The sequence below is a fragment of the Rhinolophus ferrumequinum genome, chromosome 6 (assembly GCF_004115265.2).
Source record: "Rhinolophus ferrumequinum isolate MPI-CBG mRhiFer1 chromosome 6, mRhiFer1_v1.p, whole genome shotgun sequence".
Classification (NCBI taxonomy): domain Eukaryota; kingdom Metazoa; phylum Chordata; class Mammalia; order Chiroptera; family Rhinolophidae; genus Rhinolophus; species Rhinolophus ferrumequinum.
In genome coordinates, this window is record NC_046289.1 from 381650 (window position 1) to 407811 (window position 26162).

The 26162-nt window shown below is 61.3% G+C and overlaps 2 protein-coding genes across 4 annotated transcripts; both read right to left on the reverse strand.

Annotated features, from left to right (window-relative positions):
• Positions 1–12068: 12068 nt before the first annotated feature.
• On the reverse strand, positions 12069–15615 carry TMEM121 (transmembrane protein 121). The gene is made up of 2 exons (XM_033108934.1): positions 15520–15615; positions 12069–13536 (listed from the first exon to the last, which is right to left on the reverse strand). The coding sequence occupies exon 2, from the start codon at positions 13379–13381 to the stop codon at positions 12422–12424; it is 960 nt and encodes a 319-aa protein (XP_032964825.1). The 5' UTR covers positions 13382–13536; positions 15520–15615; the 3' UTR covers positions 12069–12421.
• A 299-nt stretch (positions 15616–15914) lies between these two features.
• On the reverse strand, positions 15915–26086 carry TEDC1 (tubulin epsilon and delta complex 1). Of its 3 annotated transcripts, XM_033108931.1 has the most exons (9): positions 25655–26070; positions 25479–25557; positions 24935–25137; positions 24440–24595; positions 23284–23382; positions 20842–20928; positions 20260–20427; positions 19632–19766; positions 15915–18801 (listed from the first exon to the last, which is right to left on the reverse strand). In XM_033108931.1, the coding sequence occupies exons 1-9, from the start codon at positions 25952–25954 to the stop codon at positions 18490–18492; spliced, it is 1539 nt and encodes a 512-aa protein (XP_032964822.1). In that variant the 5' UTR covers positions 25955–26070; the 3' UTR covers positions 15915–18489. The 3 variants fall into 3 exon arrangements, with proteins under 3 accessions (XP_032964822.1, XP_032964824.1, XP_032964823.1); XM_033108933.1 differs by lacking the exon at positions 24440–24595 and having other exon boundaries at positions 25655–26086; XM_033108932.1 differs by lacking the exon at positions 15915–18801 and having other exon boundaries at positions 18809–19766; positions 25655–26042.
• Positions 26087–26162: the final 76 nt, after the last annotated feature.

Sequence of the window (26162 nt, forward strand, 5' to 3'; positions counted from 1 at the left end):
CAACAGTGACGGAAGGCCGGGCTCACATGCTCTGAACCCCACCAAACCCCAAGCAGGAGGACGAACCTGTCAGCTCCAGTGGGGGGCCGCCTCAGCTTAGGGGCTGCAATACAGCCTAATGTCTCCAGTCCTGATGCTGAGGGCCCAGGTCAGGTTTCGGGAGGGCGGGGCCTCGCTCCTGGGCGTGCAGACGGCCCCCTTCTCCCTGTGCCCTGACATGGTTGTCCCTCTGTGTGTGTGTGTCCTGACCTTCTCTTCTTATCCGACCCTAGTCAGACCCACCCCAGTGACCTCATCTTACCTTACTCACCTCTTTAAGGCCCTGTCTCCACGTACAGTCGCGTTCGGAGGTCCCAGGGATTAGGAATTCAACATGAATTTGGGGGCACAATTTCACTCATAACACTAAATAAAAATAAAATGCATGTCCTGACATTTTGAGATGAACCTGCCAACACCTGTGGCAGAGGATTTAGAAAATCCAGACAGAAGGGCAGGTGGCAGGCTTAGCCTCGGTGCAGTCAGGGCCCAGTCAGCTCCGGTCACAATGGCAGGTCAACCTGTGCCGCCACCTCCCTACAGACAGTCCCTGCTGGGCAGTGACCAAAGAGCGGGCTCGGGAGCCCCCTGGTGGCTGTCCTGCGCCAGCGCATATGCTCCAGACCGGGCGGGTTTCTGAGCCCCGGGTGGAAGAGAGATCACAGGGACAGTGCCTCCATTCACCCGGACAACCTTGTCCACCCACCGCCCACACCCCACAAAGCCATCTACAGCAACCAGGACACAATGAGGAGCCAGAGGGAAAGAGAGAGAAGACCAAACACGCAGGCGACCTGGACAGTCATGGCGTGGAGCCTGCCCACAGCAGGAGCACGGTACCCGGAGGCTTCTCAGAGACAGACCGGACCCCGGACACGTGTGGGGCAGTCACGTGACGGGGGGCAGAGGGCACCTGCGCACTTATATGATCACAGGTCCACCTTGTGACCGGGACCCAACTCAGGAGCTGCCTCGGCCAGAACTGGCACAGTTGAGCAGAAAACTAAGTCAAGTTGAATAATAACCCCAAGTACAAAACAAAAGTCCACGCGTCCATGCTGATCTAAGTAACTCACTGAATAAAAATACAACTGGGGAGAAAAGACCGGTCTCCCCGTCTCCCTGCAGAAGAAGCCACATAATTGATGCAGGAGCTCCGCCCTCTGGGAGGAGCCCCTCCCTTAGGAGCCCACCACTTCTAGAGGTCACTGTGGAAAGGGGGAAAGAGTCAGCTTCCAGTGGAGAACCTGACAGCAGACTTCAGCCAGGTGATCAAGGTCAACATCACAGTGACCAGCCAGGCGGACACCGTGTCCACACTCTCCATATCCAACCCCTGCGTCATCATGAGAAAACATCAGGCAGGGCCCAGGGTGAGTGGTCGTCCCACAGAACACCTGCCCAGCGCTCAAAACTGTCCAGGCCGCCAAACACAAGGACAGTCTCAGAAACTGCACACCCAGAGGAGCCCAAATGACAACTAGATGTCACATGGGGTCCTCGAAGGGGTCTTGGAACAAGAAAATAAGCGCACAGGCTGCAAAGTAAGGAAATCTGAAGAAAGTATAGATCTTAGTTAATAACGTATCAGGACAAACATCATGAGGTACGATGTTAATCTATGGGAACTAAGCATGGAACTCTGTACTGTCTTCCCAATCTGTCTGTGACGATAAAGCTATATTCTACGTAAGACATGTACCAAAAGTTTTAATAACCTACAAATAATAAAACCATGCTTTCCTCTCCAGCCCTGCTGCCCACTGTGACTGCCATGGGGCCTCCCCTTGGTTCCCATTTTCTTGGCGTGTAGTTCCCTGTCCTTGTATTTTCCAACTTCTCTGTTTTTTGTTTTGTTTTGAGTTAATTATAAAGTTAGTCTTGATTTTTTATTTCATTATAAGAATATCCACTTTTTAATTGATTAGTTTAAGCCATGAATACTTATTGTAATTACTAATGTATTATGTCTTACTTCTACCATCATGTTTCATTTTTTCCACTTATGGTATTTTCTTTCTATTTCTTTCTTCCTGGTTTCTTGCTTTCCATCGAGTAGATTTCATTATCTTTTGCTGGTTTAAAAAGTTATACTTAACGTGATTGTTTTTAAAGCTGCTTTGTAATCGCCTCTTTTCATTTATAGAATTTACTAACCCTCACAGGCCCTCAGCAAGGCACACAGGGCAGCACAATCGATGTGCCTGATAATTCCATCCTTATCCCTGAGAGTGTTGTTATTTTCGAGAATTTTAGTTCCAGGTAATTATACACATATTTTCCTCCATCATTTTGATGTTCTTATGTTTTTTTCAGCAACAGCTTTACTCTCCTTACTTCTGGAATTCTCCCTGCGGCAAGGACTCCTCCTGACGGGTGGGCAGCCTGGGTCTCTGTCCAGGAAGGGTGCTGAGGCCTCTTTTGCCTAAAAAAAGTTTTCATTACACACTCACATTTGAATGACAGCTTCCTGGATGTAAGGTCAAAGGTGCAAAGCTCTTCTGTGATGCTTTACAGTCCTCCTCTGTCGTCTCCCTGCATCCAGTCATCAGGACGATCTCGTGTCAAGATGACTCTTACTCCTTTTTTGGGTGACCTGCTCTTCTGCTGAGACTTTTCCAGCTGTCGCTCTTTTTTTCTAATATTCTTACAGGTTGCATAATTGTGACAGGGTATGGGTTTCCCTCACTGTATATCCTTTGGAATTCTATGCAGTCTTTCATCTTTGGGGGCTGTCAGCTCCGCCGGCAGGTGCACCTGTGGGGCCCGGCGGTATCCGTCCATCTCGCAGAGCTAATGCTTGGGCGCCTCCTTGTGGCCATCTTCCGCCAGTGCATGTCCCGGCAGCTGTGCCCTAGCCAGGTGGGGCTCTCAGGGAGGTGAGCTTTGTGGGCAGGCCCACCTGCCAGAATAAATGTCCCCTCTTCCAGCCAACCCCGATCGTGGTCAAGTCCCAGTGTAATGTCACTTGATGGGGAGGCCCACCCTGACACAGCCCCACCCACCCTGCTCTCCCCTGCCCCTGTATGACACCTGTATCCACAGAGGCAGAGCGCCTCCTACTGGGAAACGCCAGCCAGCACAGCGTCAGCACCCGGAGACAGCTGGGGTGGGGGCCCTTAGGTGCGTCCCACACGGGACTGGGCACGGGCACGCCCGTGAGTAACTTACCAGCACAGATCCAGTGCAGCCTCTGCTGTCATCTGTCACTCCTCATAGTGTTGCATGTCCCTGCACAGCACAGCCCACCTCCTACGTCCATGACCCCTGGGTGAGACAGCCTTTCTGCGGTAGCCTGCACGCAGCCTCGAAATTGTCCGTGACTTGTCACCACCGTGTGAGTACCATTTCCAATGCTCTCCACTTCGAGCCTACGTCACATAAACTCGACGTTCTCTCCCAAAACCCCATGAAAATAAGAATTCTGACAACAAGAGTAAACGCTTATCTGCCCTTCCACGCAGCGGGCCCTGTCCTCAGTGTCACAAAGGGCTCCCCATTGAACCTCCACAGCTCCTAGCTTAAGGATGGGGCACTGAGGTACAGAGATGAGTAGATGCCCCCGGGTCGCACGAAACTGACAAGGGCCGGTGGGAAGGAGGGTGTGGTACAGCGAATTGTGGAGTCTGCCTGTGAGGACACGGTGAGTGAGTCAAAGGCGGGAAGCGAAGCCAGCATCAGAGGACACACAGCAAGCCCGTTACCTCCACAGTGCCCGGGCAGCAGGATGGTGACAGCGGGTTCTGTGGGCTGAGAGCAGAGGGCTGGCTGGCCGGCCGGGATGGCAGAGGAGGCACTGGACCCCCAGCAGGGATGGCACGTCCCAGGGTAAGCACAAGCTCAACTTGATCAGAAACTCGGAACCTTCTGGGAACTGCTTTGGAACTTGGGGAAGGAGGTCGCCCTTCCATACTTTTGGCCGGAGTTGTCACACTGCTAATGTCACACTGTCCAGCAGAGCTGGGCTCGAGCACTTGCATTTCAGGCCGCTTAGTATAGGCAGCAAGGCAGCTGCACACGGCCAATCACAGTGACTGCCACAGAGCGTCACTGCAGACAGAGGCGTGGAGTGATGCAGGGCCTGAGGGAGTTTCCGCCCACAACCCCTTCGGGTCTGGTTGGACACGTCAGTGACGTGGGACCAGAGTGAAGCTGAGAGGAGCAGTGCAGGGCCAGTGGGCCGCTCGAGGGTGCGCTGTCCTCCATGTGTGACCCAGATGGCTGTCAAACCTGTGCCAAGCGTCCCAGCAGGAAGGGGGTCGGGGGTCTTTATCCAGCAACAGAGCCTCCAGCTAATGGGGGAGAGGGGCACTGGTGGCTCTGGAGAGAAGCTCTGAGAATGTTCTTCCACTGCAGGCCACGTGGACCCCGGAGAGGGCTCAGGGGCTGGGGACACAGTGACAACGCAAACACATGACGTGCACTAATAAATTGACACAGGCAATTCACAGTGAAAGAACAACTGAATTTTGCATTTTTAAAGTAAACCAAAAACCTAAACTACAGTTAGCTGAGGGGGGTAGGGTTCAACTGGCATTAAAGTGGCCAAAATCCCTGATGAGCAGCAAGGAAGATAAGTGTGACCTTTTTAGGAAAACTGGTAGTTATGTGTTCAAGTGCAAGCTCATTGGAGCGTGGTCCACTCACAAATGGGACGTCACTCAGCCTTAAAGAGGATGGACACTCTGACACCTGCTAAGACATGGACTGATCTTGTGGACACTATATAAAGTGAAATAAGGCAGACACACAGGGACAAATCGCGTGTGATCCACTCATACGAGGTCCCTGGAGGAGTCAGGTCCAGAGACAGGAAGTAGATGGTGGTGTTGGGGTTGGGGGAGGCGGGATGGGGACACAGTGTTAATGGGGACAGAGGTTCAGATTGGGACAATGAGAAAGTTCTGGAGACGGATGGTGGCGATGGTCACACAACAGTGAATGTGCTTAATGCCACTGAGCTGTGCACTTAAAATTGGTTAAAATGGTAACTTTCGTGTTATGTGTATTTTACCACAATAAAAAACTTCAGTGAGGCCGGCCCGATGGCTCAGGTGGTTAGAGCTCCATGCTCCTGACTCCGAAGGCTGCCGGTTCGATTCCCACATGGGCCAGTGGGCTCTCAACCACAAGGTTGCCGGTTCAACTCCTCGAGTCCCACAAGGGATGGTGGGCTCTGCCCCCTGCAACTAGCAACGGCAACTGGAGCTGGGGCTGAGCTGCGCCCTCCACAACTAAGATTGACTTGGAAAAAGGCCTGGAAGTACACACTGCTCCCCAATAAACTCCTGTTCCTTTTCCCCAATAAAATCTTTAAAAGAAAAATAATCAGTGAATATATGCTGCCCTCAAAAAAATTCAGAGGTGAATTTTTAACTCTACTTTCCAAACCAGCAAAGGATAAAAAGTATGAAAAACGTGACAGATCCAATGGACTGGAGGGTGGGGAGGGGGGTGAACAGGAACACGCACGTACACGCACGTACACGCACGTACACGCACGTACACGCACGTACACGCACGTACACGCACGTACACGCACGTACACGCACGTACACGCACGTACACGCACGTACACGCACGTACACGCACGTACACGCACGTACACGCACGTACACGCACGTACACGCACGTACACGCACGTACACGCACGTACACGCACGTACACGCACGTACACGCACGTACACGCACGTACACGCACGTACACGCACGTACACGCACGTACACGCACGTACACGCACGTACACGCACGTACACGCACGTACACGCACGTACACGCACGTACACGCACGTACACGCACGTACACGCACGTACACGCACGTACACGCACGTACACGCACACTGAGTGGTGGAAAGAACACATGAGAATTCAGTTAATGTGCTTTGAGCTTGCCCTTTCAGAGACGCCCACATGGGACTTAAATAATGAAGTCCACCCTTGAACCCAAACCAGTCGGAGTGTCTCCTCCGGCAGCTGCTGTAATAAGACATGACAGACAGGTGTCTTGAACAGCAGACATTGCCCTCTGCAGTCCTGGAGGCGGGAGGCTGGGGTGTGGCGTCAGCACACCAGGTCCCTAAGCAGGGAAGGTAAGCTCTGGTCCCTTCCTCTTCTTACAAGGGCACCAACCCCAGCACCGGGCCACATTCACGACTGTCTCACTGCATCACCTCCCAAACACTCCTTCCTAACAGCACCTCACTGGAGGTCCGGCCTTCAACATCTGGGTTTGGGGGCACACAATTCAGTCCAGAGCACAGACTTTGAGAACAAAGGTGGGGAACATATCATGAAAACACAAAGCAACGCGAAGCTCGCAGAACAATTCAGTCAGGAGGAAAGCACACATAGTGATGAGAGACACTCAGAGCAACAAAGGGGCCGTGACCACAGAGCCCCCACCTAAACTTAGTGAAAGGTGACAGAAGTGAAGGGCAGACACAGTCACATGTGGGGTTCCAAGCAAACCACTTGGCCCAGAACCCAGAGCTCACTCAGACAACGGAAGCAGTGACTCACCTCCCTCGGTCAGTGACACATGAAGCAGGCAGGTGAGGATGCAGTGGATGCCACATGGGCCGCTGGGTTGAGGAGAGGCACGGGGATGGTCCCAAGGAAATCCAGGCCTTGTCACCATGAAGGCACAACCCACGGGGTGGCCATGGCCATGCCCAGCGGGCATCCTCCTCACCTGTCTTGGCCTCTGTCTGGCAGCCAGGCCACTTCCTCCTGCCTCCTGCCTGACACCTCCACCTGTGTCAGGACTGGGTCACGGATGCCCAATAGCACATCAGACAGTGTTTCTGGGGGTGTCTGTGAGGGCGTGGGGGAAGGAACTACCATCTGCCTGGATGGACTGAGTAAACCAGGTGCCTCCCCAGTGCAGGTGGCCTCACCCAACCTGCTGGAGGCGAGGATGGAACAAAAGGCAGAGGACAGAGGGTCCGCAATCCCCTGACTGCCGAGCTGGGACCTGGGTCTTCTCCTGCCCTTGGCGCTCCTGGTTCCAGGGCCTTCAGACCCGCCTGGGATCTGCATCACTGGCTCCCCGGGGCCTCCAGCTGCAGACGGCAACTCATGGGACCACTCGGCCTCCGTAATCACGTGAAACACGTGGGTACAAAGGGGGCAACTTAGTAGATCCCCACAAGCTCGGGGGGGGGGGGTCCACATGACAGGCCTGACAAGCTGAGTGACCGAAGTGACCACACGGGATGGTCTGAACATCAAAATTCCTAACGAAAGGCGGGTCGTGGCGGGTAGTCACGTCCTAGGCCTGTAGCTTCCTTGACAAAGGTCACTCTTTACCTGAAGTGAGCCTGTCTGTCGTCTTTTTGCATCTAAGATAACAGACCTTTGAAATGTCAGAGGAATCTCCTTCCCCCGACCCCTCAGGGCACAACCTCCCACAGGAGCCCAGACCACAGACCCCCTCACTGTTATTTTGTTGTTCCCATACCATCTCCACGTGCTTAAGTGTTCATTGTTGTCTGTCCTGTACCCACCCGTGTAAAGCGTCTCCACTTTACTTTTTATCCAACCCGAGATCTCCCCGCTTTGCTTTCTCCCACCCCCTTCACCAACCACCCATGGATTCCATGTAACCCCCCTTATGTCTCCTCCTTTGACTCTAATGTAAAAAACTGCAAAACTGCCGTTCTCTGGAGCGTTTTCTCAAGCCGTTGAGAACCTGCTTCCCAGAAATCATCAGTTTGGCTCTACAAATTCATAAAACTCTTCCACAGATTTGGACATTCGTTCATCTACAGCCAACCCCTCGTACTAGACCCCTTTCTGTGTGTAGAAGTTATATTGGGCTTTTATTATTATGAAGCTGTTTTGCTATAGGAAATGGGACTGTGCCGCGAAGTAGAGAAGGAAGGGTCAGAAGTTGGGGTGCTTGCCATCTTCTCGAGTGACCGAGTGGTATCTGCTGTGTGATGGGACCCACAAGCAGGTGAAGGTGGGCGCCAGGAGGGGGACACAGGACCCCCACTTTTCAGTGGGAGGAGTTGGCCAGGTCTGGCCCTAGGCTGTGGCTTCCAGAACTTCCCACGGACACAGAGCGGCTTGCAGCTTGCTGCCGGGGTCACCGGGGCGCGGACTGAGTGACCTAGTGACTCAGACCAAGTGGGCCGCCTCAGTGTAGGTGCAGCTGGACATTTCCTTGGGGATGTCAGTGTGTGCTGGTATCACAGAGAATGCCAACAAGGGGACTGACCACATGGTCACAGACAGTGTGCGAGCTCCTGGCTCGCCACAGCAGAGCCTCCTGGTTAGGTCTGAGGGCTGGTCAGCTGTGTGCCCCGCACCTACCTGCAGCCCATCCCCCTGGGACTTGGCAGAAGAGCCAACACACATGTGCGGTGCCCGTGCTGTGCCACGAGGAACATGGTCCTCTGCCTCTGGCTCCACTGGCACCCGGGGCTCAAACCCCAGACCCGACCAGTCATACCTCCCATTCCCTGTGGCCAGCCATTTGCACAGAGGTTGCCGTGGAAACCAGATTCGGACTGGGGCCCGAGGGGACTGTACTGGGACCTGTGAGGTCTTCCTGCCAATAAGAGGTGAGCAGGAGGAGCTCTGCCCTTCCAGTCCTACATTTGGGTGTGTTCTCCAGACGAAGTGAGTGTCACGCTGCTGTGAGCCTTGGCACGACCCAGGGGGACATCACTCACCCTCAAAGCTGGGACATAAAGGTGGACAGAGCCTGGGTCCTGTGTGACGGGGCCACCCTGCAAGGGTGTGCCTCAAACTCTGTCCTCAAGGCCACAGTCTGATCTCCCACCTAGCAGCAAGCTGACTCTGAGCTCTTTGGAGGGGCTGTCAAGCTGGGACTTTTAGAACAGGGTTAATGATGCCTGGTTCCCCAGGTGACCGAGGGGCTCCAGCTGGAGCCAATGGTGAGCAGCAGGGCTTGGCTCCAGGACCTCACAGGTGTCTGGGCACCTCAGGTCCTGACGGGGCCAGCTCCCTAGGCATCTGGAAATGGGGCTGTCAGCCAGGATGGTCAAGTGGAGAAGGGCGGGTCCCCCTCTGGGGCACTGGCCTGGATCACCGTGTCCCGGTTTTGTCCTCCAACCCTCTTATGTGCCGAGGTCGGGGGAGGACTGTGAGGTGGTGGCATCTGACTTTGCCCGGTCGGAGGGATGGCAAGGGCAGAAGGGCGGAGGTGGGCCAGCCCCCAAGAGGACCCTGACACACTCTGCCTCTGCCCCGCTCCTCCCCCACCACACCCACTGCCCCCCTCCCGGCCAAACCTCCCCGAGGACTGGCCACACCATCCCCACTGTCCTGCCCACTCACTCGTGAACTCGCTCCAGTGGGACGTCCACCCCACAATCTACAAGCACTGTTCTGTCAAGTTGCCAGTGGCCTCCTGCTTGACCGATGGGCCTCTCCGTCCACCTGGCCGTTCCCCCGGCCCCCACAAGCCCTCTGGCTCTTGCTGTTTCTTTCTCTGTCTGACCCTGAGTTGAGAGCGGCCTCGGCCGTCGTGGGCTGAGGACCTGCCCCATCCCAGGTCCTCTTCCACAATGGGCACCAACAGCCAAATGCCCAGCTGTCCTTACGTGCAATTCCGATCCCTCCAAAATACCAGTGTGACCTCCCGCCCTGCATGCAGGCCTCCGTGTCAGCCAGCGTCCCCCGGTGGGCAGGCCTGGGGTACCTCCTTGTGTCCTCCCTGACCTTCCCCCACATCCAGGGGGTCCCCAAGTCCCACAGCTCCGCATCCTGCTGACTTCCTTGGGCAGTCTTACTGGGGCGCCTGCTGTCCTCACACGGTGGCCTCCTCTGGCATGGATCCGATCACACCACTCCCCACTGAGAACAGCGTGGGTGGGGGTCCCTTGCTCTTGGAGCCCACACCTGCCGTCCCGACATACCCAGGCTGCTCCCCTGTGGGCTCTGACCATCTAAGGCTGCCTCCCACGTGCACAGAGACAGGTCTCTGCCTGGGCTCAGCCTCAGGGCCTCAGAGACAACACTCCATCAGGGCCTGTGCGCTGAGGACGGACGCACTGAGAACATGGGACCCGCTGCAGCTTCTCCAGGATCCGGCCATCACAGCACACCTCGGGGAGCCAGGGAAGCGGGCTGGATCGTGGCCGCTCCCCACCCTATTCCCAAGGCAGACCCAGAGGGCAGACACCTCCTGCCACAACCCACAAAGGCCCCTGACTCCCAGCCATGCACGACCCCAGGTTCATGGAGACAATGGGGGACCTCGCTCAAAGATACAGATGGGGAGCCGTGGGCCGTTAAACCAAGTCAGGACAGTGGGGCCAGCGTCCCTAGTGTGAGAGGCCTGGGAGGCTGGGGAGGCCAGGGAGGCAGTGAGCAGCGTGGAGGGCCAGCCAGTGTAACGGGTGTGTCTGGGGGACTGTGAGCCCCAGCAGTCTTCTCTGCCCTGGGAGGAAGCCACTCGGGGAACCAGCTCCCACCTCTGACACCAAGACATGGGGCCTCACAGCAAAGCTGACCCCGCAGCAGGGTTCCCCATCACTGCCTCCCAACCTCCTCCGGGAAGAGGCTCTGAGAGAAAAGTCCGAACAGGCAGAACCCAAAACAGGCTGTTAGGAGGGCATGGCAGGACAGACCCTCTCTCTGAGCCCACCATTGAGACAGCCCAGAGAGACCAAGTGGGGACTGGATAGGCCAGCTCTGGCCCAGGGGTAGGACGGGACCCACTCGGCCCAGACACTGAGAGGGAGCTAGTCCTGCAGGACTGGCCCTGGGGCCCTCCCCAAACCACACACTCCCTGCCCCACTGGCCCTGGGCCCTGCAGCCCCTCCCACTGTCTTCACCTGGCAGGCTGAGGCCTTTTCAGGGTAGTTTCCACTGCCCCTCCTGCTGCTCCATGCCCTCTCCCCTGCCCACCTTGTCCACTTGCCAGCGCAGCTGACTCCTGGTCCCTGCACTCCAAGTAGGGGGGTCTACCTGCTCCCCAATGCAGGCTCCCCAAGGGCCCACAGAGGTGCTGGGGGATTGGGAGGGCACGGCCGGAGGGACAGGGCCGTAGGAAGGTAGGGAGTGTGAGATGAGTGGTTGTAGCCGTGTAGTCCCTGGGCATCTGAAGAGAGTGGTCCCGGAGGCCAGCTGGCTGGAAAACAGGCAAGCAGACCGCAGGCAGCAGCAAGCTGGGGGATGGGGTTGAAAGGAGAGGTGGGGGATGCACGGGGGTGGAGCTGCCACCTGCCCACAGGCCCCTGTGACCTTTCAGCCAAGCCCTGAACTGCTGTTAGTCCTCTCCCAAAGGATCCCCCACTGCGCCCCAGCTCCCGCCCTTCTGGGAGCAGTTGGTTACAGACACTGGTGTCAGGGACCCAGGCCCTGACATCAGGAAGTGTGGTTGAATGCAGTAAGCATGTGTTAGAGCCACAGGGCTCCACAATGCTGTGCCACCTGACGGACGTGCAGACATCACCCAGCCACCATGCCAGCCATCCTCAGACAGCCATGTCAACAGCCTCCCCAGATGCAACTGACACCTCCCACCTCCACCCCCAGATCACATCACAAGTGCCTAGGAGACCTACACATGCACTTCAGTGCCGTGCCCTGTCTGCCCCACCAGGGTGCCACACTGCCTGGGCCAGGGCTGCTGTGGGTTCCATGGGGTCTGGGCCACCGCCAGGCCCAGGTGAGGTGTAACCAGGCTCCCATGCGCCTGGCCCAAGGCTGCAACGGCCCCCGGGGAGCAAAGCTGGGACCTGATCCCATCGGGTTTCTGGCTGTCATGAGCTAAGGGAGCCCTTGGGCACCAGAGCAGAACCAGGGGCTTGGGGACACTTCTGGGCCTAGGTGCAGGGACATGAGCCAGCACACCCTGCAGTGAGGGATGGGAAGCGTGGAGTCAGGGTTATGGAACCTCTGGAGGTGGGGACAATGAGATTGCAGGGAAGGTGTCTCTGGGACAGAGATGCAATGGTCCCTCCCAGGAGACCCAGCCCCCGCACTTTATTCACTCACACCCTCTCCTCCCAGCCCCTCCCCAGGACGCAGCAAACAGGCAGCACGTGAACCTTTGGATACAAAACTGTAAACACGAGTCTTTAAAATGACAGAGGCCTCCTTGACCCCAAACTCTGAGCCAGAGGCCACCACCAAGGGACCCCCCCCCCCCAGGGACCAGACCTCCACCACCGTCCTCCCTTCCCACCCAGGCCCCAGCAGGCTGGGGAGGGCCCTTCCACTGCAGGCCAGGCTGCACACACCGACCCACCGGCGAGGGGCAGCCTGATCCAAGGGGTCCCTGAGATGAAGAGCCGCACCTGGCCCCATGGGGAGCCGCCCCCACCCCATCCCATGCAAACTGCGCGCCCCACCGCCCAATGTCTGCGCCCCGGGGGCTTCCCTGGAGCTGCAAGGGCCCTGTCACGTTTCCAGGGCGTCGCGCGTGGGCGAGGGCCCGCGAGGGCGACCGGGCGGGCCATGCAGCGGCTGGGATGACGGCACAGAGTTGCGCTGCTGCGGGGGCGGAGGCTGCAGCTCTAGCGCGAGCGCCGGCGGTGGGAAGTCGCGCACCTGGCGGCGGTACTCCAGGAAGGTGCAAGCCTTGGTGGCGAGCGCCACCACGTTCTTGCCAACGAAGATGGCTGAGACGCGGCTGTCGCGGAAGAGCGCCATGTTGGCGGCGCGCGCCAGCACGGCCACCACGTTGACGGTGGCGAGGCTGAGCACTGGGTAGAGCATCATCTTCTGCGGCGCGATGTGCTCGCCCTGCATGCTGACCTCGCTGAGCGCCACGCACGGCAGCACCAACAGCAGCATGTAGCAGTAGAAGAAGGTGAGGCCCTCGGCCCACAGCGGCAGCCCGGTGCGCGGCGGCTCCCAAAGGCTGGCCTGCATGTCCAGCAGGTCCAGCAGGTCCAGCGCTACCCAGAAGAGGCGTCCGCGCAGGTCCTCGCGCTTGCGGAAGGTACGCACGTACTCCATGCGGTCGAGCGCCACGAGCAGCAGGAAGAGGCCGGGCACACACACGGACAGCAGCAGCGTCAGCGCCTTGCGAGCCACCGGGTCGGCCGCGCCCCGCCGCGCCGCCTTGTAGTTCTGGAAGATGAAGTAGAGCTTGATCTCCAGCACGAAGATGTAAAGGAACCAGAGGATCATGGCGTAGCCGCGCTTGGCCGTGCGCACCTCGGCGCCCACCCACACGGCCACGTAGCGCAGCACCAGCAGGAAGCACACGTCGCCCACCAGCACGATGATACACACGCCGATCTTACGCGGGCCCTGGTTCTGCTCCACCAGGTACGCGTCCATGACCGCCATGCTGCCCATGATCACCAGCGTAGTCAGGCACACGTGGCGCCGGTCCGGGGGCGGCAGCACCATGGTGGGCCGCCGGGACCCCGGCCTGGGCGCGCGCGGCCCCCACGCGAGGTGGGACGAGGCCCGGCAGCCGCGGTGCTCAACCCGCAGGCATGGCGCCGCAGGGCCTGTTCAGCCGCCCCCAAGGCACCACCGCTCCCGGCCCGCGAGCTTGGAACCTGGGGCGATCAAAGGAGACAGAGTCAGGCTGTGGTTGAGGGATGGCCTTCCCACCCGGCCGCGCGATGCCCCCGAGACCTGTGTGGCACGCACGCGCCAATGCGCGCCGGTGGGGGGGGGGACCGGGAGCCGGCCGCGGGGCCTCCAGGGGGCGCTGCAGCCCCACCTGAGACCCAAATGCTCATTCCTGCCGCCGTCCGGAAGGAAATGGAATGTTAGTGGCTTCTCCCCGCCGCGCGCGTCCCCAGGCCCCGGTGGTTCATCCTTGCTGGGCCCACGCAGCCGTCCCTCCGGCGCTAGTGGCCTGGGCCCCACGTCCGAGGCCATTCCCGTAGGATGTCGGGCGACCTCTCTCCCCCAGCTCCGTGTTGGACTGGGAGGCGGGCCTGCGCCCTCAGTTCTGCGCACTCGGCGCGGAGGTCCAGGCCCCATCCTGGGACCCAGGTTTTCTGATCCAGGACTGAGAGTCGTCCAAGTTCCGAGGATCCCATCCCATAAGCCTCTCCGTGCCTCCCTACCCCCCCCCCCCCCCCCCCGCCTCAGCCGACTCAGTCTCTCCTCGGGTCCACCCCCCACCGGCAAGCGGACTATTCTCTACCCTGCTCCCCCCATGCGTCCCCATTGCCTTATCGCCTGCTGTGTGTGCTGTGTACACTTCCCTGCACCTGGGCAGCACACCCACGGCTACCCTGCTCAATGAAGGAGTGGGCCCCCTGTGCTCCCTCCCCAACACCTTCATGGCAATCAAGCGAAGCTCGCCCTCCGCTTTGACCACCTGGACCCCTTTGGGCTCCGCAGACCCCTGAACCTCTCACACCCCTGGCACCGGTTGTCGTGGCTGTGCTGGTTGGAATCACACCAGGCCGCGGGTCCCACACTTGGGCCAGTTCACACCCTGGGGACGTTAGAGGCCCCCACACTCTCACCCGCTCAGAAATCAGGCTCACTTCCAGCCAGGCCTACATCCCTCCTCTCCCCTCCACAGTACTCCAGGCCCCACGGCTCTGTTTACTGCCCTGTCTAGACAAGGACATAAAATTTAATGTCACCCGTGACTGTGGAGCCAGTGCTCGGCCTGCCCCTGATGACAACGCGGTCCCCACTGACAAGGGAAGGAAGCCCTCTTCCAACTGGGCCCCCGACCCAGCACCCTGCTCCCAGGGGTCCCTGCAGACACCTTGAGTAGAGGGTGCCTTGGGGTCATCGGCCTGTGCCTCTCCCTCCACAGTTCAGTAAGCTCCTGCTCCCCACCCACACACCCACCCTGTTCTCAGCCCCGCTGGGTGGATAAGCTTGATCTAGGGTGCGCGCGCGCGCACACCCACACTTGGGCCTCCTATGGCAGCAGCGGCGGCCTGGGAATTTCTTTCCCCGAGCTTGGTCAAACCAAATAGCCAGAGAGCCGCCACACCGCCCCCCCCCCCCCCCCCCCCTGCATCCACTCTACGTCGTCCCTCAGTCACTCGTCAAACCCGGGCTGAGGGCTGAGTGTCGGGACAGACCCCCTCCTAACCGGAGCGCACTGAGGGAGCTCCGGCCCCTGCCCGCGAAGCCAGAGCCTGGCCTGACCACCCCTCCCCCACCCTGCCCCGGCTTCTCCCTAGGACCGGTCCAGGCCCTCCTTCCCTGGTTGTCCTGTGCCGCCCCTTGTCCCCTGCAAGCCCCTCAGCCGGGACCTCACAGACTTGGCAGCCTCGGGCGCCCCGCCGCCCGCCCCTCGCACGAGCCCCCACCCAAGACCACCCTCCGAGCCCACGAGAGAGGAGGGGAGGAAGGGCCGTGAGCTCCCACCGGACCAAGGGCGGAGAATGGGTTGGGCTGCTCCCAGCAGGCTGCGTCTCGGCTCCTCAGCCCCACCGCGGGCTCACCCGGCCCAGGCCTCAACCCCGCATCCCACCACCCCTTCGGCCGGCAGTGGGATCGCCCAGACCCGGCCCCCACCCCGCTCCGCGGAGGCAGCCGCCCTCCCTGCCCGCGCCTACCCGCCGGCCAGATGCTGCGCCCGGCGGGCCCGCCAAGCCTCCGCCGGGCCGAGGCCGCGCTCCTCCACCGCTCTGCCGCCGGTCAGTTCCGCTGCGCCCCCCGCCCCGCCCCTGCCCGAGGCCCCGCCCCGCGCCCCACGCGCCCCGCCGCCCGCGGGGATGGGGGTCCGGCGAGTGTTGCCACGGCAACAGCACTGCGCAGCAGCGTCACCGGGCACCGGTGGCACTGGGGAGCTGGACACCCCAAGGGTCCACGCGCAGGCCCAGGAATTCTCCCCGTCACGGTTGCTTACCCACAGCCAAAGAACCGCCCCGAGGGCGCTTCAGTCCCGCTAGCGCCCTGAAATTCTGCTGCAGCCCCCACCCAGCCCGCGCACCAGGGTACCCCCCCTCACCCGCAACAGGGGGCTTGCGGGACCCTGAACCTGCCGGCGGAGCTGACCCCGACATGGAGGCCAGCTGATGCAGGTGGCACCCCGGATCTTGATGGGAACCGAACCGAACAAACAGCGTGGTGGGGGCCTGGGTCCGGATTTCTCCAGCCTTCCCAGGAGTCTTCTGAGTGCGGCAAACAGAGGCAGTGGGTGGCCATCCAGGGGGCACACTGGGGTTTGGAGGGTCAGTTTTCTTTCCCCTGACCAGTCACCAGCCTGTCCTCACAGAGCCCCCCACCCACATCCCAGCCCATCCACCCCTAGGATGGAGGGGAGCGCACCTACTGCCCCTCTGCCCTGCTTCCTAGAGTTGTTTCCACCTCCCTCTGACGGAGGAGGAGCCTGAGGGTCAGAGGTGAAGGGACACCCAGAGCCCACTGATGCAAAGGGGTGGAGCTCAAAGCATCCCATGTCTCCTCACCCGGAGGCCCTGACCAGGTGCCTGGGCCCACACAGGTAACCCACCTGCCACTCCCCTTCGTACTGGGGCCGGGTGCATCAGGCCATAGGAGCGATCCGTGAGCGGCACAGACGCTCACTGGAGTGAACCCGCAAGATAGCTGGTTGGGGGATACCAGCCCCCACACACGCGCGCTGTCCCTAAGTACGTGCAGCCAGAACCAGAAGATGCCTCTGTGCCCAGGGAGGGACCCCAGATCCCACAGGGGTGTTTCTCTCCCCCCTACCCCCCCTGCGGGGGAAGCCTCAAGGGACAAAAGGCCTCCTTAAAAAGTCCCTCAGGCAGCATTGGAGGGAGGAGGGGGAGGCCAGGGCATGCAGGTCCTGCCTGGGCAGACCACCATGGCAGGTCCAGGAGGCAGAGAGCATGCTGGGTTGGATGGGGACCAGGAACACCTGCAGTGTTCCCTAAGCTCACACCACAGCCCTGTGCAGCCTGCTCCCTCCACTTTCTGGGAGGGGCTGCCCCCAGGCCACCTGGACCATTTCTGGAGCATGTCCCTCTGCTCTCACCCAAAAGCAAACTCAAAAAAAAAAGGAATCTTTGTCAAAACCTGTGAGCTTGTGTTAGGGCTCTAAGCACCACGCACCCCACCAGCACCCAGTTCTGGCCTCCTGTCCAGCAAACCCTGGGGCTTTCTCTGCCCTGATGCCAGCGGAGCTCACCCTCCACCCCTCCTGACCCTCATGGCAGTGGCCAGGCCCAGAGTGGTCTGGTCAGGATATTTGTGCTCCCTCAGAACCTCTTGAGAGGAGTGTTTGCCTTGACTTTTGCTTGGCTGTAGATGCACCCCTCCTGCCTGCCTTGGACACCACATGGCCTCCCTGTGTGACTCCCCTCCTAATGACGCCATACTGGAAGGCCCACCCAATAGACCTCACTTTAACTTGATGACGTTTCCAACTCAGGCCACATTCGGAGGTGCTGGGGAAAGCGTCTCTGTTGGCAGACCTCAATTTATTCCCCGAGTAATTTTTCAAATACAACGTGCCCCTGGAACTGGGCTCCAGGAACGAGCCAGCAGGAACAGACTGCAAAAGAGCCATCAGATGCAGCCCGAATAGTGTTTGCTGTGGCCCACGACAGGCCACTAGAAACTATGAATGTGACAGAGCAGACTGGAAAAAAAGAACAGAAATTCAAGCCCTCAAAACAATAACCAGAATTAAGGATCGAAGGAAAAGTTAACAGATTGGACACCACTGAAAGGAAGCTCCGAGAACTGGAGAAGAGGGTAGTGGGAACCGTCAAGACTGACGCAGAGACAGACAGACGGAAACCACAGGAGAGACTCAGAGGGCCACTGAGGTTGCCTGGGACTGGGGGGCAATGCGACTACAGGGGATCCTGGAAGTGGAGGGGGAAAAGGGGTCAGAGGACAGCCTGTGTGGGGACTGAAGACCTGCTGACACCTCACTTCAGCCTGGAGAGCCTGTTGGGCTTCAGGCCTTGAGCCGCCAGACTGCTGCTTTCAGCCACAACGTGCACTAGTCTGTTACAGGCACAGTGGGAGCCAAGCCCCCTGTCACTGCAGCCTTCCCACGGGCTTTCCCTCTGGAGCGGCGCCCCTCATGAACTTTACAATCCGCAGCTGGTCACACAGACACACGGGGTGATAGGAAGTGGAATGACTGCAGGTGAATCTATGAAGTGACAGCTCCGTAACAGTTTGCATTTCTAAAGTCACATTCCCAAGGGCCAGCTGCCACCCTGGCTCAATGGCAGTCCACAGAAGGCAGGGCGTTTTCCAGAATGAAAAGGGCCCCACCGGGTAGTTGCAGTGGTGGGAGGGTGGGGGTGGGGCTGCAGAGAGTCCAGGCACGACCACATATTCAGGGTGCAGGTAGAGGTTCAGGCCCCATGTGCCCTGGGCCACAGCTGGAGCCAGCAGGAAGTGATAAGCCCTTCAGAGGAGCTAGGGAGGTGGTGCTGAGGGGACTGGGGGGAGGGGCTCCAGGCCAGGAAGCATGGACACAGGCCCAGGGGCTCTCTGGGGGCTGGCCGCATAGGACAGGGTCAGGGACATGCTTCTGAAAGGGAGGACCTGCTGGCCACTGCCAGGTCCGGCCGCGGCTCCTACTGCTGCTGCAAGGGTGGCACAGGCATTCCCCAGCCCACGGAATGGCCAAGAGCTGTCCATCCAGCACACCCCAGGCAAGGAGGAAAAGCCTCCGAAAGAACATTGGCAGGGGGTGGAGGTGGGGGGCTGGGAGTGGCCTCAGGCCTGAGCTGGCTGGAGTATGAGTCGGGGTTCCATTGCCTTGGGAAGAGGGGAGCCTGGTTGAGAGAGGCAGGGCTGGGTCTGTGCCTCCTGGGGCGGGTGTGGGGCTGTCTCAGCAGCTGGGGGCACGTTCCCGGACACAGATGGCTCTTTGTCACGGCCAAGCCCTGTGAGCAGAGCAGCATCAGGGACAAAGTCCCTTCTGTCCACAGTGGCCTCCCCCTCACCCCCAGGGCACCACCCCCAGGAATGGAGCAGAGCCCCTACCCCCCAGGTTCCCATCCAGCGCTCACACACACACACCAGGCCCAGGTGGCAAGATGGGAATCAGGGTGAGGGGCGTGGGGTGCGTCCGTGGCAAGTCCCCCCACCCTCACCCCAGGGCCTACACCCACCCTGTGCTACAGGCCATGCCGTCCCTCCAACACCCAGGCACCCCTGGCCCAGCCCAGCCTTGGCCACCACTGCCCAGGGTCCCCTTCCCGCTCCCATCCCCCGAAAGAGAAGTGAAAGGGTGGCAGAGGGACAGCCAGCAGCCTGGCCCCTGCAAGGAGGCCTGCACAATTTATTTCTGAGACCTCTCTAGACCCTGAATGCCCACAGCCCCCACACTGGACATGTCATGACCTCCTCAGAGGGGACTGCCCATGCCGTCCCCACTACCGTCGGCCAAGGAGCTGAGCTCTGTCCAAAGCAGGGACAGCCCCAGGCCTGCTGCTTCTAATGGACCTGTAGCCACCCAGCCCTGGAATCAGCCCCTCTGAGGCCCAGCTAGGTGCCCCACTCCAGGAGGACATGTCCTCATCCCTCAGCGTCCAGGCGGCAGGATCCAGATGACGCTGGGCAGGGCTTCCGCCAGCTTGGCCAGCTCCTGCCGACACTGTCCCTGGAGCCGGTGCAGTGTCACCTCCAAGCAGGCCTCCCGACTCCTCAGCACCCCAATCACCTCAGCAGCCTGCAGGCCCGGGCCCCCCAGTACCCCGGCTTCACTCCTCACCAGCCGGTGGGGTCCGTGGGGCTGGGCCCGGCCTCCGCCTCGCTCCCAGGCCTGCCGCAAAGCCGTCAGTTCCTGTCCCACAGCCTCCTGTGTGGCCTGCTGTGTGGCACTCCACTCCGGCCCCAGGCCTCCAACCTGCAAGGGGCAAGTCAGTGACTCCACGTCCTGCTCGTGAGGACCCACTGCAGATGTCACCTGTCACCACCAGAGTGGGGAGGGGCCTGAACAGCAGCCAGATAGCACAGAGGCTGCAGGCCCTTGGAGACACCCTTGCTCTTCCGGGGTCCTGAAGACATGAAGGGGAAAAACCATGCCCGTTTACGATGCTTCAGAAAAGGAAAGCAGAACATGCCTGCTGTCTGCAGCCACGAACCCATGTGCTCAGGCTTCCCTACCCTCAGGTGGGGTGGGGGACCATGTGCCCACCAGCAGGTCAAACAGGCCATGTGGACGGGAGCTGGCAGGGACCACACAAGAATGCCCGGGGGGAGCCAACAGACCCCAACAAGTGCTTCAGGCAGCTGGGGGGCCCTCACCGTACACCGACCACACTTATGCTAACCCATGTCAACTCCACAGGAGGCCCCGGGGAGGCACCACCTCACGCCAGCAGCTCCCAAGCCCTCACCCTGGACACCCAGGCCGCCCGCCGGGCCTCTGCAGCTGCCCGCAGCTCCTCCTGCAAGGCCTGCAGCTCCCCGGCCACCAGCTCCAGCTCATCAGCACCGCGCTCTGGGATCCTGGGCAGAAACGCGGGCCACGAGGACTCTGGGGGGCAGGCACCCAGGACGGTGTCCTGCAGAGAAAGAGGCCCCAGTGAGGGTGGGTGGCAGCACAGGCGTCAGCTCCCCAGCCTGCGGGACGGAGGCACAGGAGGCATGCCCACCCCAGGCCACACAGCAAGCTGCATGGCTACCATCACCCAGGCAGGCCTGGGGGCCAGGGAGGCACAAAAGCCAGTCTTCTGGAAGGCTGAAGACCCCTAAGAAGTCAGGGCTCCCCAGGAGCTGGGCAGGGTAGGGCTCATGGACAGGTGGAAGGAGCCCCAGACTCAGAGCTGCAGGCCTGAGTGCAAAGCTGGATGCAGGCCGGGATGGTGTGTGGCCCCGAGTCTCCTCCTCCTGTCCTCTGGGAAGAGGGAAGATGCCCCACCCCACCCCAGGGCTGCTATGGTCAAGGCCAGGGAAGGGGGGCGTCCCAGCTTCCTGACCATCCATTGCCAGAAGACCAGCTCCCTGCACCGCCACTCCAGGGCAGCCTCCAGCCGTGCATTCTCACTCTGCAGCCTCCGCAGCAGCTGCAACGCAAACCATAAACCAGACCTGTCAGCAGCCCGTGTGCACTGGGCCACCAGTGCTGAGACCCCACCCATCGCACCCACCCCTCCCTGCAGCACACAGCAGCCCAACCTCCACGCACCACCAGGCCTGAGCAGCCCGGGGACCCCCTACACCGGCCCCCACTGCTAGCCCCTCAGGGTCAGGCTGAGTGCAGGTGCCCCCTGACTGGGGACCTCTATCCACACCCCTCGCTAACTGGGGGCTGCACCCCAGAGGCTGCTAGCAAATGGGGAGGCAGACCGCGAGCCTGCCACCTCTGGGGGAGGGAAACCCCTCCCCTGTAACTTGCAACCCCAAAGGCAGAACAAGCTTCATGGCGTGCAGCTGGGAAGTGACAGGGAAGAGGCCCCACCACACCCCTGCCGGGCATGCACAGCTCGTGCCCACCGACCTGCACCCAGGCGGCCGGGGCTGGCTGAGGGACCACCGTGCATTCCACCGCTCTGGCCCCTGCATCAGCCTCGGGAAGCTGGGCTAAGGGCCCCACCCAGGAGCAGCCGAGGCAGGTGGCACTGTCCCCCTGGGGGCCCACCCGAGATGGGGAGAGGCCGTTTAGCCCCGGTCCCCCTTGGGAAGCCCCAGGCCGGGCACCTGCTGCGGCTCCTCCAGAAGACAGAGGTACTGTGCCATTTGGGAACCCAGCAGCACGTTCCAGGCAGGGACAAATGTCCAGAGTGTGGCAGCCAGACAGGAGCTCTGCCAGGCCATTACGCTGGGCTACCACACCAGTGACCCTGGGTCTCCCCTAGACAGGGAGGGGCCCCTGCTCTGCCCCCCAAACCCGTTCCTGCCCCTGGCTCCACAGAAAACCCAGACTGCTGGCCAGGAAGCCAGGGGTCTGCTTGCTGCGGCTGGAACCTGGGGCTCCAGGGGCCAGATGGGGGCGGCCTTGAATGCCAGGCCGAAGGCCCAGCAAGCCAGTCACTGGTGCAGGCTGGAGGGAGGCGTGAACCAGCCCACGGCCTGGCAAGCACAGAGCCTGGGAGGGCTCAGACCTGGGGAGAGTGCCCGCACACTCAGAGCGCAGGTGCCCGCACATGTACACACACACCCCCGCCGGGCACTGGCCACTGAAAAGAGCAGTTAACGCCATTTCCAAGAACAGTCCCACAGAGTGACCCCCCCCACACCTCCCAGGCCACAGGAAAGAGGAACAGGCACAACGGAGGGGGTGGAAACAAGTCCCCTTCACACCCCTAGGGCTGGGGCAGGGAGGGGGCACAGGGATGCAAGGGAAAGGCTGCAGCCCAGCCACTCCACAGCACTCCACAACCACAGATCATTCCAGAAGCCTCTGCGACTTGTCCCAGGAGTACAGGCCCTTCAGGTAGGCCAGTCCAGGCTGCTGCCAGCTCCCCCTCCAGAAACTGTGCAAGGAAGCCGACCGTGGCCTCTGCCCACCTGGCCACACTGTCTGCAGTCCTCCAGCACAAACAGGTGCAGCCTCCAGGAGGCAAGGGAGCCCCACTCCCCCACACCCCACCCCCACCATCCCAGAGGCCAGGATCCCAGGCAGCACCAGGCTGGAGCTAGCACAGCCTCAGCTCTGTTCCAACCCAGGGGGACCAAGGGCACCAGGGGCAACAAGCCAGGGCCTCACTAAGTCACCCATAAAAGGAGACAGAGCCAAGGGCACCTCAGGACTGCTGCCTCAGCACCTCCAGGGCCCCGTGCAGCCCTGCCTGAGTGGGACCCAGCCAGGTGTCGGCCAGGGACACAGGCCCAACAGACACCAAGGGCCAGGCAGGCATCCCCACTTGGGCACACAGACCCTATAACGGGATGCAAACCCTCACACGAACACAACAGCTCTGGACCTGCAGGGACCACACCAGCCCCGGCCTGAGCTCTCCTGCCTGGCCAAGCACTCAGGGGGGATAGTGGTGCCAGCCTAGTATGCTGGACAGGCCAGACCCCAGCCTTCAAGGGACGGCCCGTCCTGGGCGTGTCCCAGGACCCCTGGCCAGCGTGTGGGGCATGCTGGGCAGGCACCCCCCATCACCAGCTGACACCTGCACAAGCTCGAGATGCCAACACTGTCCCCTTGGAGGTTGCAATGGTCTTCCTTCATTCCAGCACCCTCCTCCCTGCCTGCCAGCCCGGCCCCGACATCGGTGCCCTCGGGCCCTGCCCATGCCGGCCATGTGCACACACAGCAGCCAGTCTGCATTCCCACAGCACTGGATAATCTAGAAGACCGGGACAGGCCTAACATGCCCGTTCCAGACACCAGCAAGGTGGTGAGCACGACAGACACAGCTCAAAGCCCGGGTTCCCCCCCAGATCCCTCCCAACCTGGGTCCTGCCCTCACCTGCCGGCCGGCCTCTGGATCCCTGAGCAGCTCTGTTTCGGTGACAGACAGGTGGCCAAGTCTGTGGTCACTGTGGCAACCGCGAGTGTACGAATGGATCTGAAACGGGCAGCACAGAGCCCAGGCTGAGAAAGGGTGGGTGCCTCCCGCAGCGCTGGACAGAGGCCCTGGAGCCGCCCTCTCAGATGTAGAAACGGGGCTGGGGGCCACAACTTGCGAGGCAGCCCAGGGCAGAGGTCCTCAGCACCGCAGGGGGCCAACGCAGGGCCTGCCAGGTGGCCCCTGCAGAGGGAGGGGCACTGGCATCTCCCCACAGTTCCCCCGTCCTACCAAGCTCCTGGGCTCACAGTGGAGGGTGGGGGTGGAGGGGGCACCCCTGCTTCCTCCCCCCCTCAGTTCGTCGAGTGCCAGGCCCATGTGGGCCAAACAGCCTGTGGACAGGCTCAGCGGTCCAGTGGGGCTGATGGTAAGACACAGAGCGATTTGTCTGGCCCTGGGGGGCAGTGAGGGCTGCCCAACCAGGTGAGGCCTAAAGGTAGCACGGAGGTTAATAGGTGACCGTGTCCCAAGCAGGAGTGGCTGGAGCCAAGGCCAGGTAAAAGGGAGTGAGGGGTCCTAGTAAACGCCAGCTGAGCATGAGACCCTCGGCTGGGGCTGGAGACGCAGGATGAGGGGTCCCAGCACCAAGCAGCCCTGCGCTGGAGGGAGCCTGCAGCCCCCTCAGCCCAAACCTTGCGCTGGGCCTGTGGGGGACACCTGTGCCCCCAGCTGAGCCCCACCAGCCCACAGCCAAAATGCAGTGGGAAGAGGGGAGGCCCAGGCCGCAGCAGCTCCCCCAGGGCCTGGAGCCCGTTTCAATGCTCAGTGACACAGAGCCTGAGGCCGCTGGTGGCTTCCAGGGACAGGAAGGCCAAACCTGCAGGCTGCTTGCCCCAGTGATGCCCAGCTCCACCTGCCCTAGGCCCCCTCCTGGACCAGCTGGAGCCCTGGGCTCAGGCTCTGTGCCACTCCAGGGCAGTGCCTAGCCAGCCTGGGAGGCCTACTGCCAGCCTGTTCAGGGCCTCACTGGACAGGCCACGGGCAGGGAGAGGCAGCCTGACAGCCTGGAGCATGGAAGGTAAGTGCCCCTGGGTGGGCGATGCTCAGGTGGCATTACCTTGCCCAGGAGGGAGCACTGCTCCTGCTGACTGGCCATCAGCTTTCGCCACCGGAACCGCAGCTTTCCCATCAGCCACTGTAGACGGCGGATGTCTACACAGCCCTCTGCTTCCACACGTGCAGCAGGCAGGCTAGGGCTGGCCAGGGTCTTACACTGGAGAGGGGGCAAGGGTCAGGCCCTGCTCCCACACCGCAGTGGAGAGCCCAGAAGGGGAAAGAGAAAGGAGGCCCCTGGGAGTGAGAGCCCTGCGGTCTTGGGGGTGCCAGGGGAAGAGGCGGCGCCGCAGCCTGTGGGCACACACCCCCCCCCCCGGGCCCTGAAGGAGGGGAGATGCGGGCCTAGGAGGCCAGGACAGGGAGGCCAGCCTCCCAGTCCTCACCGGGGCGGCCAGGACGGCAACACTGACCCACTGGCCTATCCTCAGGGGTCTGGCAGGTGGCGCCCAAGGTTCCGGCCAGGGCTAGGACCCCCTCAACCTCGCCCCACACCCACCTCACACACAAGCATCTCGTCGCCCAGCCACACGTGGGTCTGGGCCAGCAGCAGCTCGAGCAGGGGCCCGCGGGCCAGGAGCCAGGAAAGGGCCAGGAGCAGTTCGCGGCTGCCCCGGGAGCCGTCCTCTGGGAGCTGAGCCAGCCCCCGACGGGGGTAGCCCTGGGAACGCAGCGCAGATTTCACCCAGCGGGCTTGGGCCTCTGGGGATAGCAGACTGTCAGCTCAGGGGACCGCCCATTGGAGGTGACACCACCCAGACCCCTAAGGAAACCGGGCATAACTCCCAAGCAGAGGCCCAGGCCTTAACCAAAATGAGGAGGCAGGGCTAACTGGAGGCGGGGCTTATGAGGTGGGAGGGACCAGAGCCTACGAAAACTTACTGGAGGAAGCGAGGCTGATGGAGCGGGGCCTCGCATGGAGAGCGCGGAGAGGATTTTACCGGGGAGGCGGGGCTAACGACGGGGTTTACAGGAGTGGGCGGAGCCAGTGACGTGATGGACAGCCCACCAGAGGTGGGGCTTAGAGGGGTGGTGGGGCTTACCCGGGACAAGCGAGACTGAGGCGCCGTTGGTCCGCAGCTGCGAGAGCAAGCAGAAAAGCAGCCGCCAGAGTGCGGGGGCCTGCGGGGATCAAAGGGTGGCGATCAGCAGGGCCGGCCGCCTCCCTGCGTCCGCCCGGGGCCCAACTGGGCCTGGTCGCCTGCCTCGCGGGCCTCACCGCCTCCGGAAGGTCGAACTTGGCGCGGCGGAAGATCTCAGGGCTGGGCCCGGCGGGCAGCGTCCGACTTAGCGCGGCAATGGCCTCGGGCAGGGCCCCACCCGCGTCCGCCCGGTCCACCCGGCGCCGCCGCCGCCCCATGCAGCTGGCACTGTCCTCCTCCCAGGATCGCGCGCCACTGCCGGCGGTTCCCACTGTCCAATCACCGCGCCGGTACCGACTCTGCTGCGCCTGCATCCAATCCCCGCGCGGTTCAGGACACGCCTCTGACTCCCGCCCAATGGGCGGTGCCCTCGGCATTTGAGTGCTGTCTGTTCTGTCCGTTGCGGAGGCACTTCCGGTCTAACGAAGACCAATCGGTGTTGCCGGCTCTGCGGCCCAATCGCGGCGATACCGGACACCGCCTAGTCCAGACTCCACCAATCAGCGTCTCACCTCCTTACACCAAATGGCAACCCAGCAACCGCCCGAGGGTCCGCGGACGCGTTCACGGAGCTCTCGCGGTCCT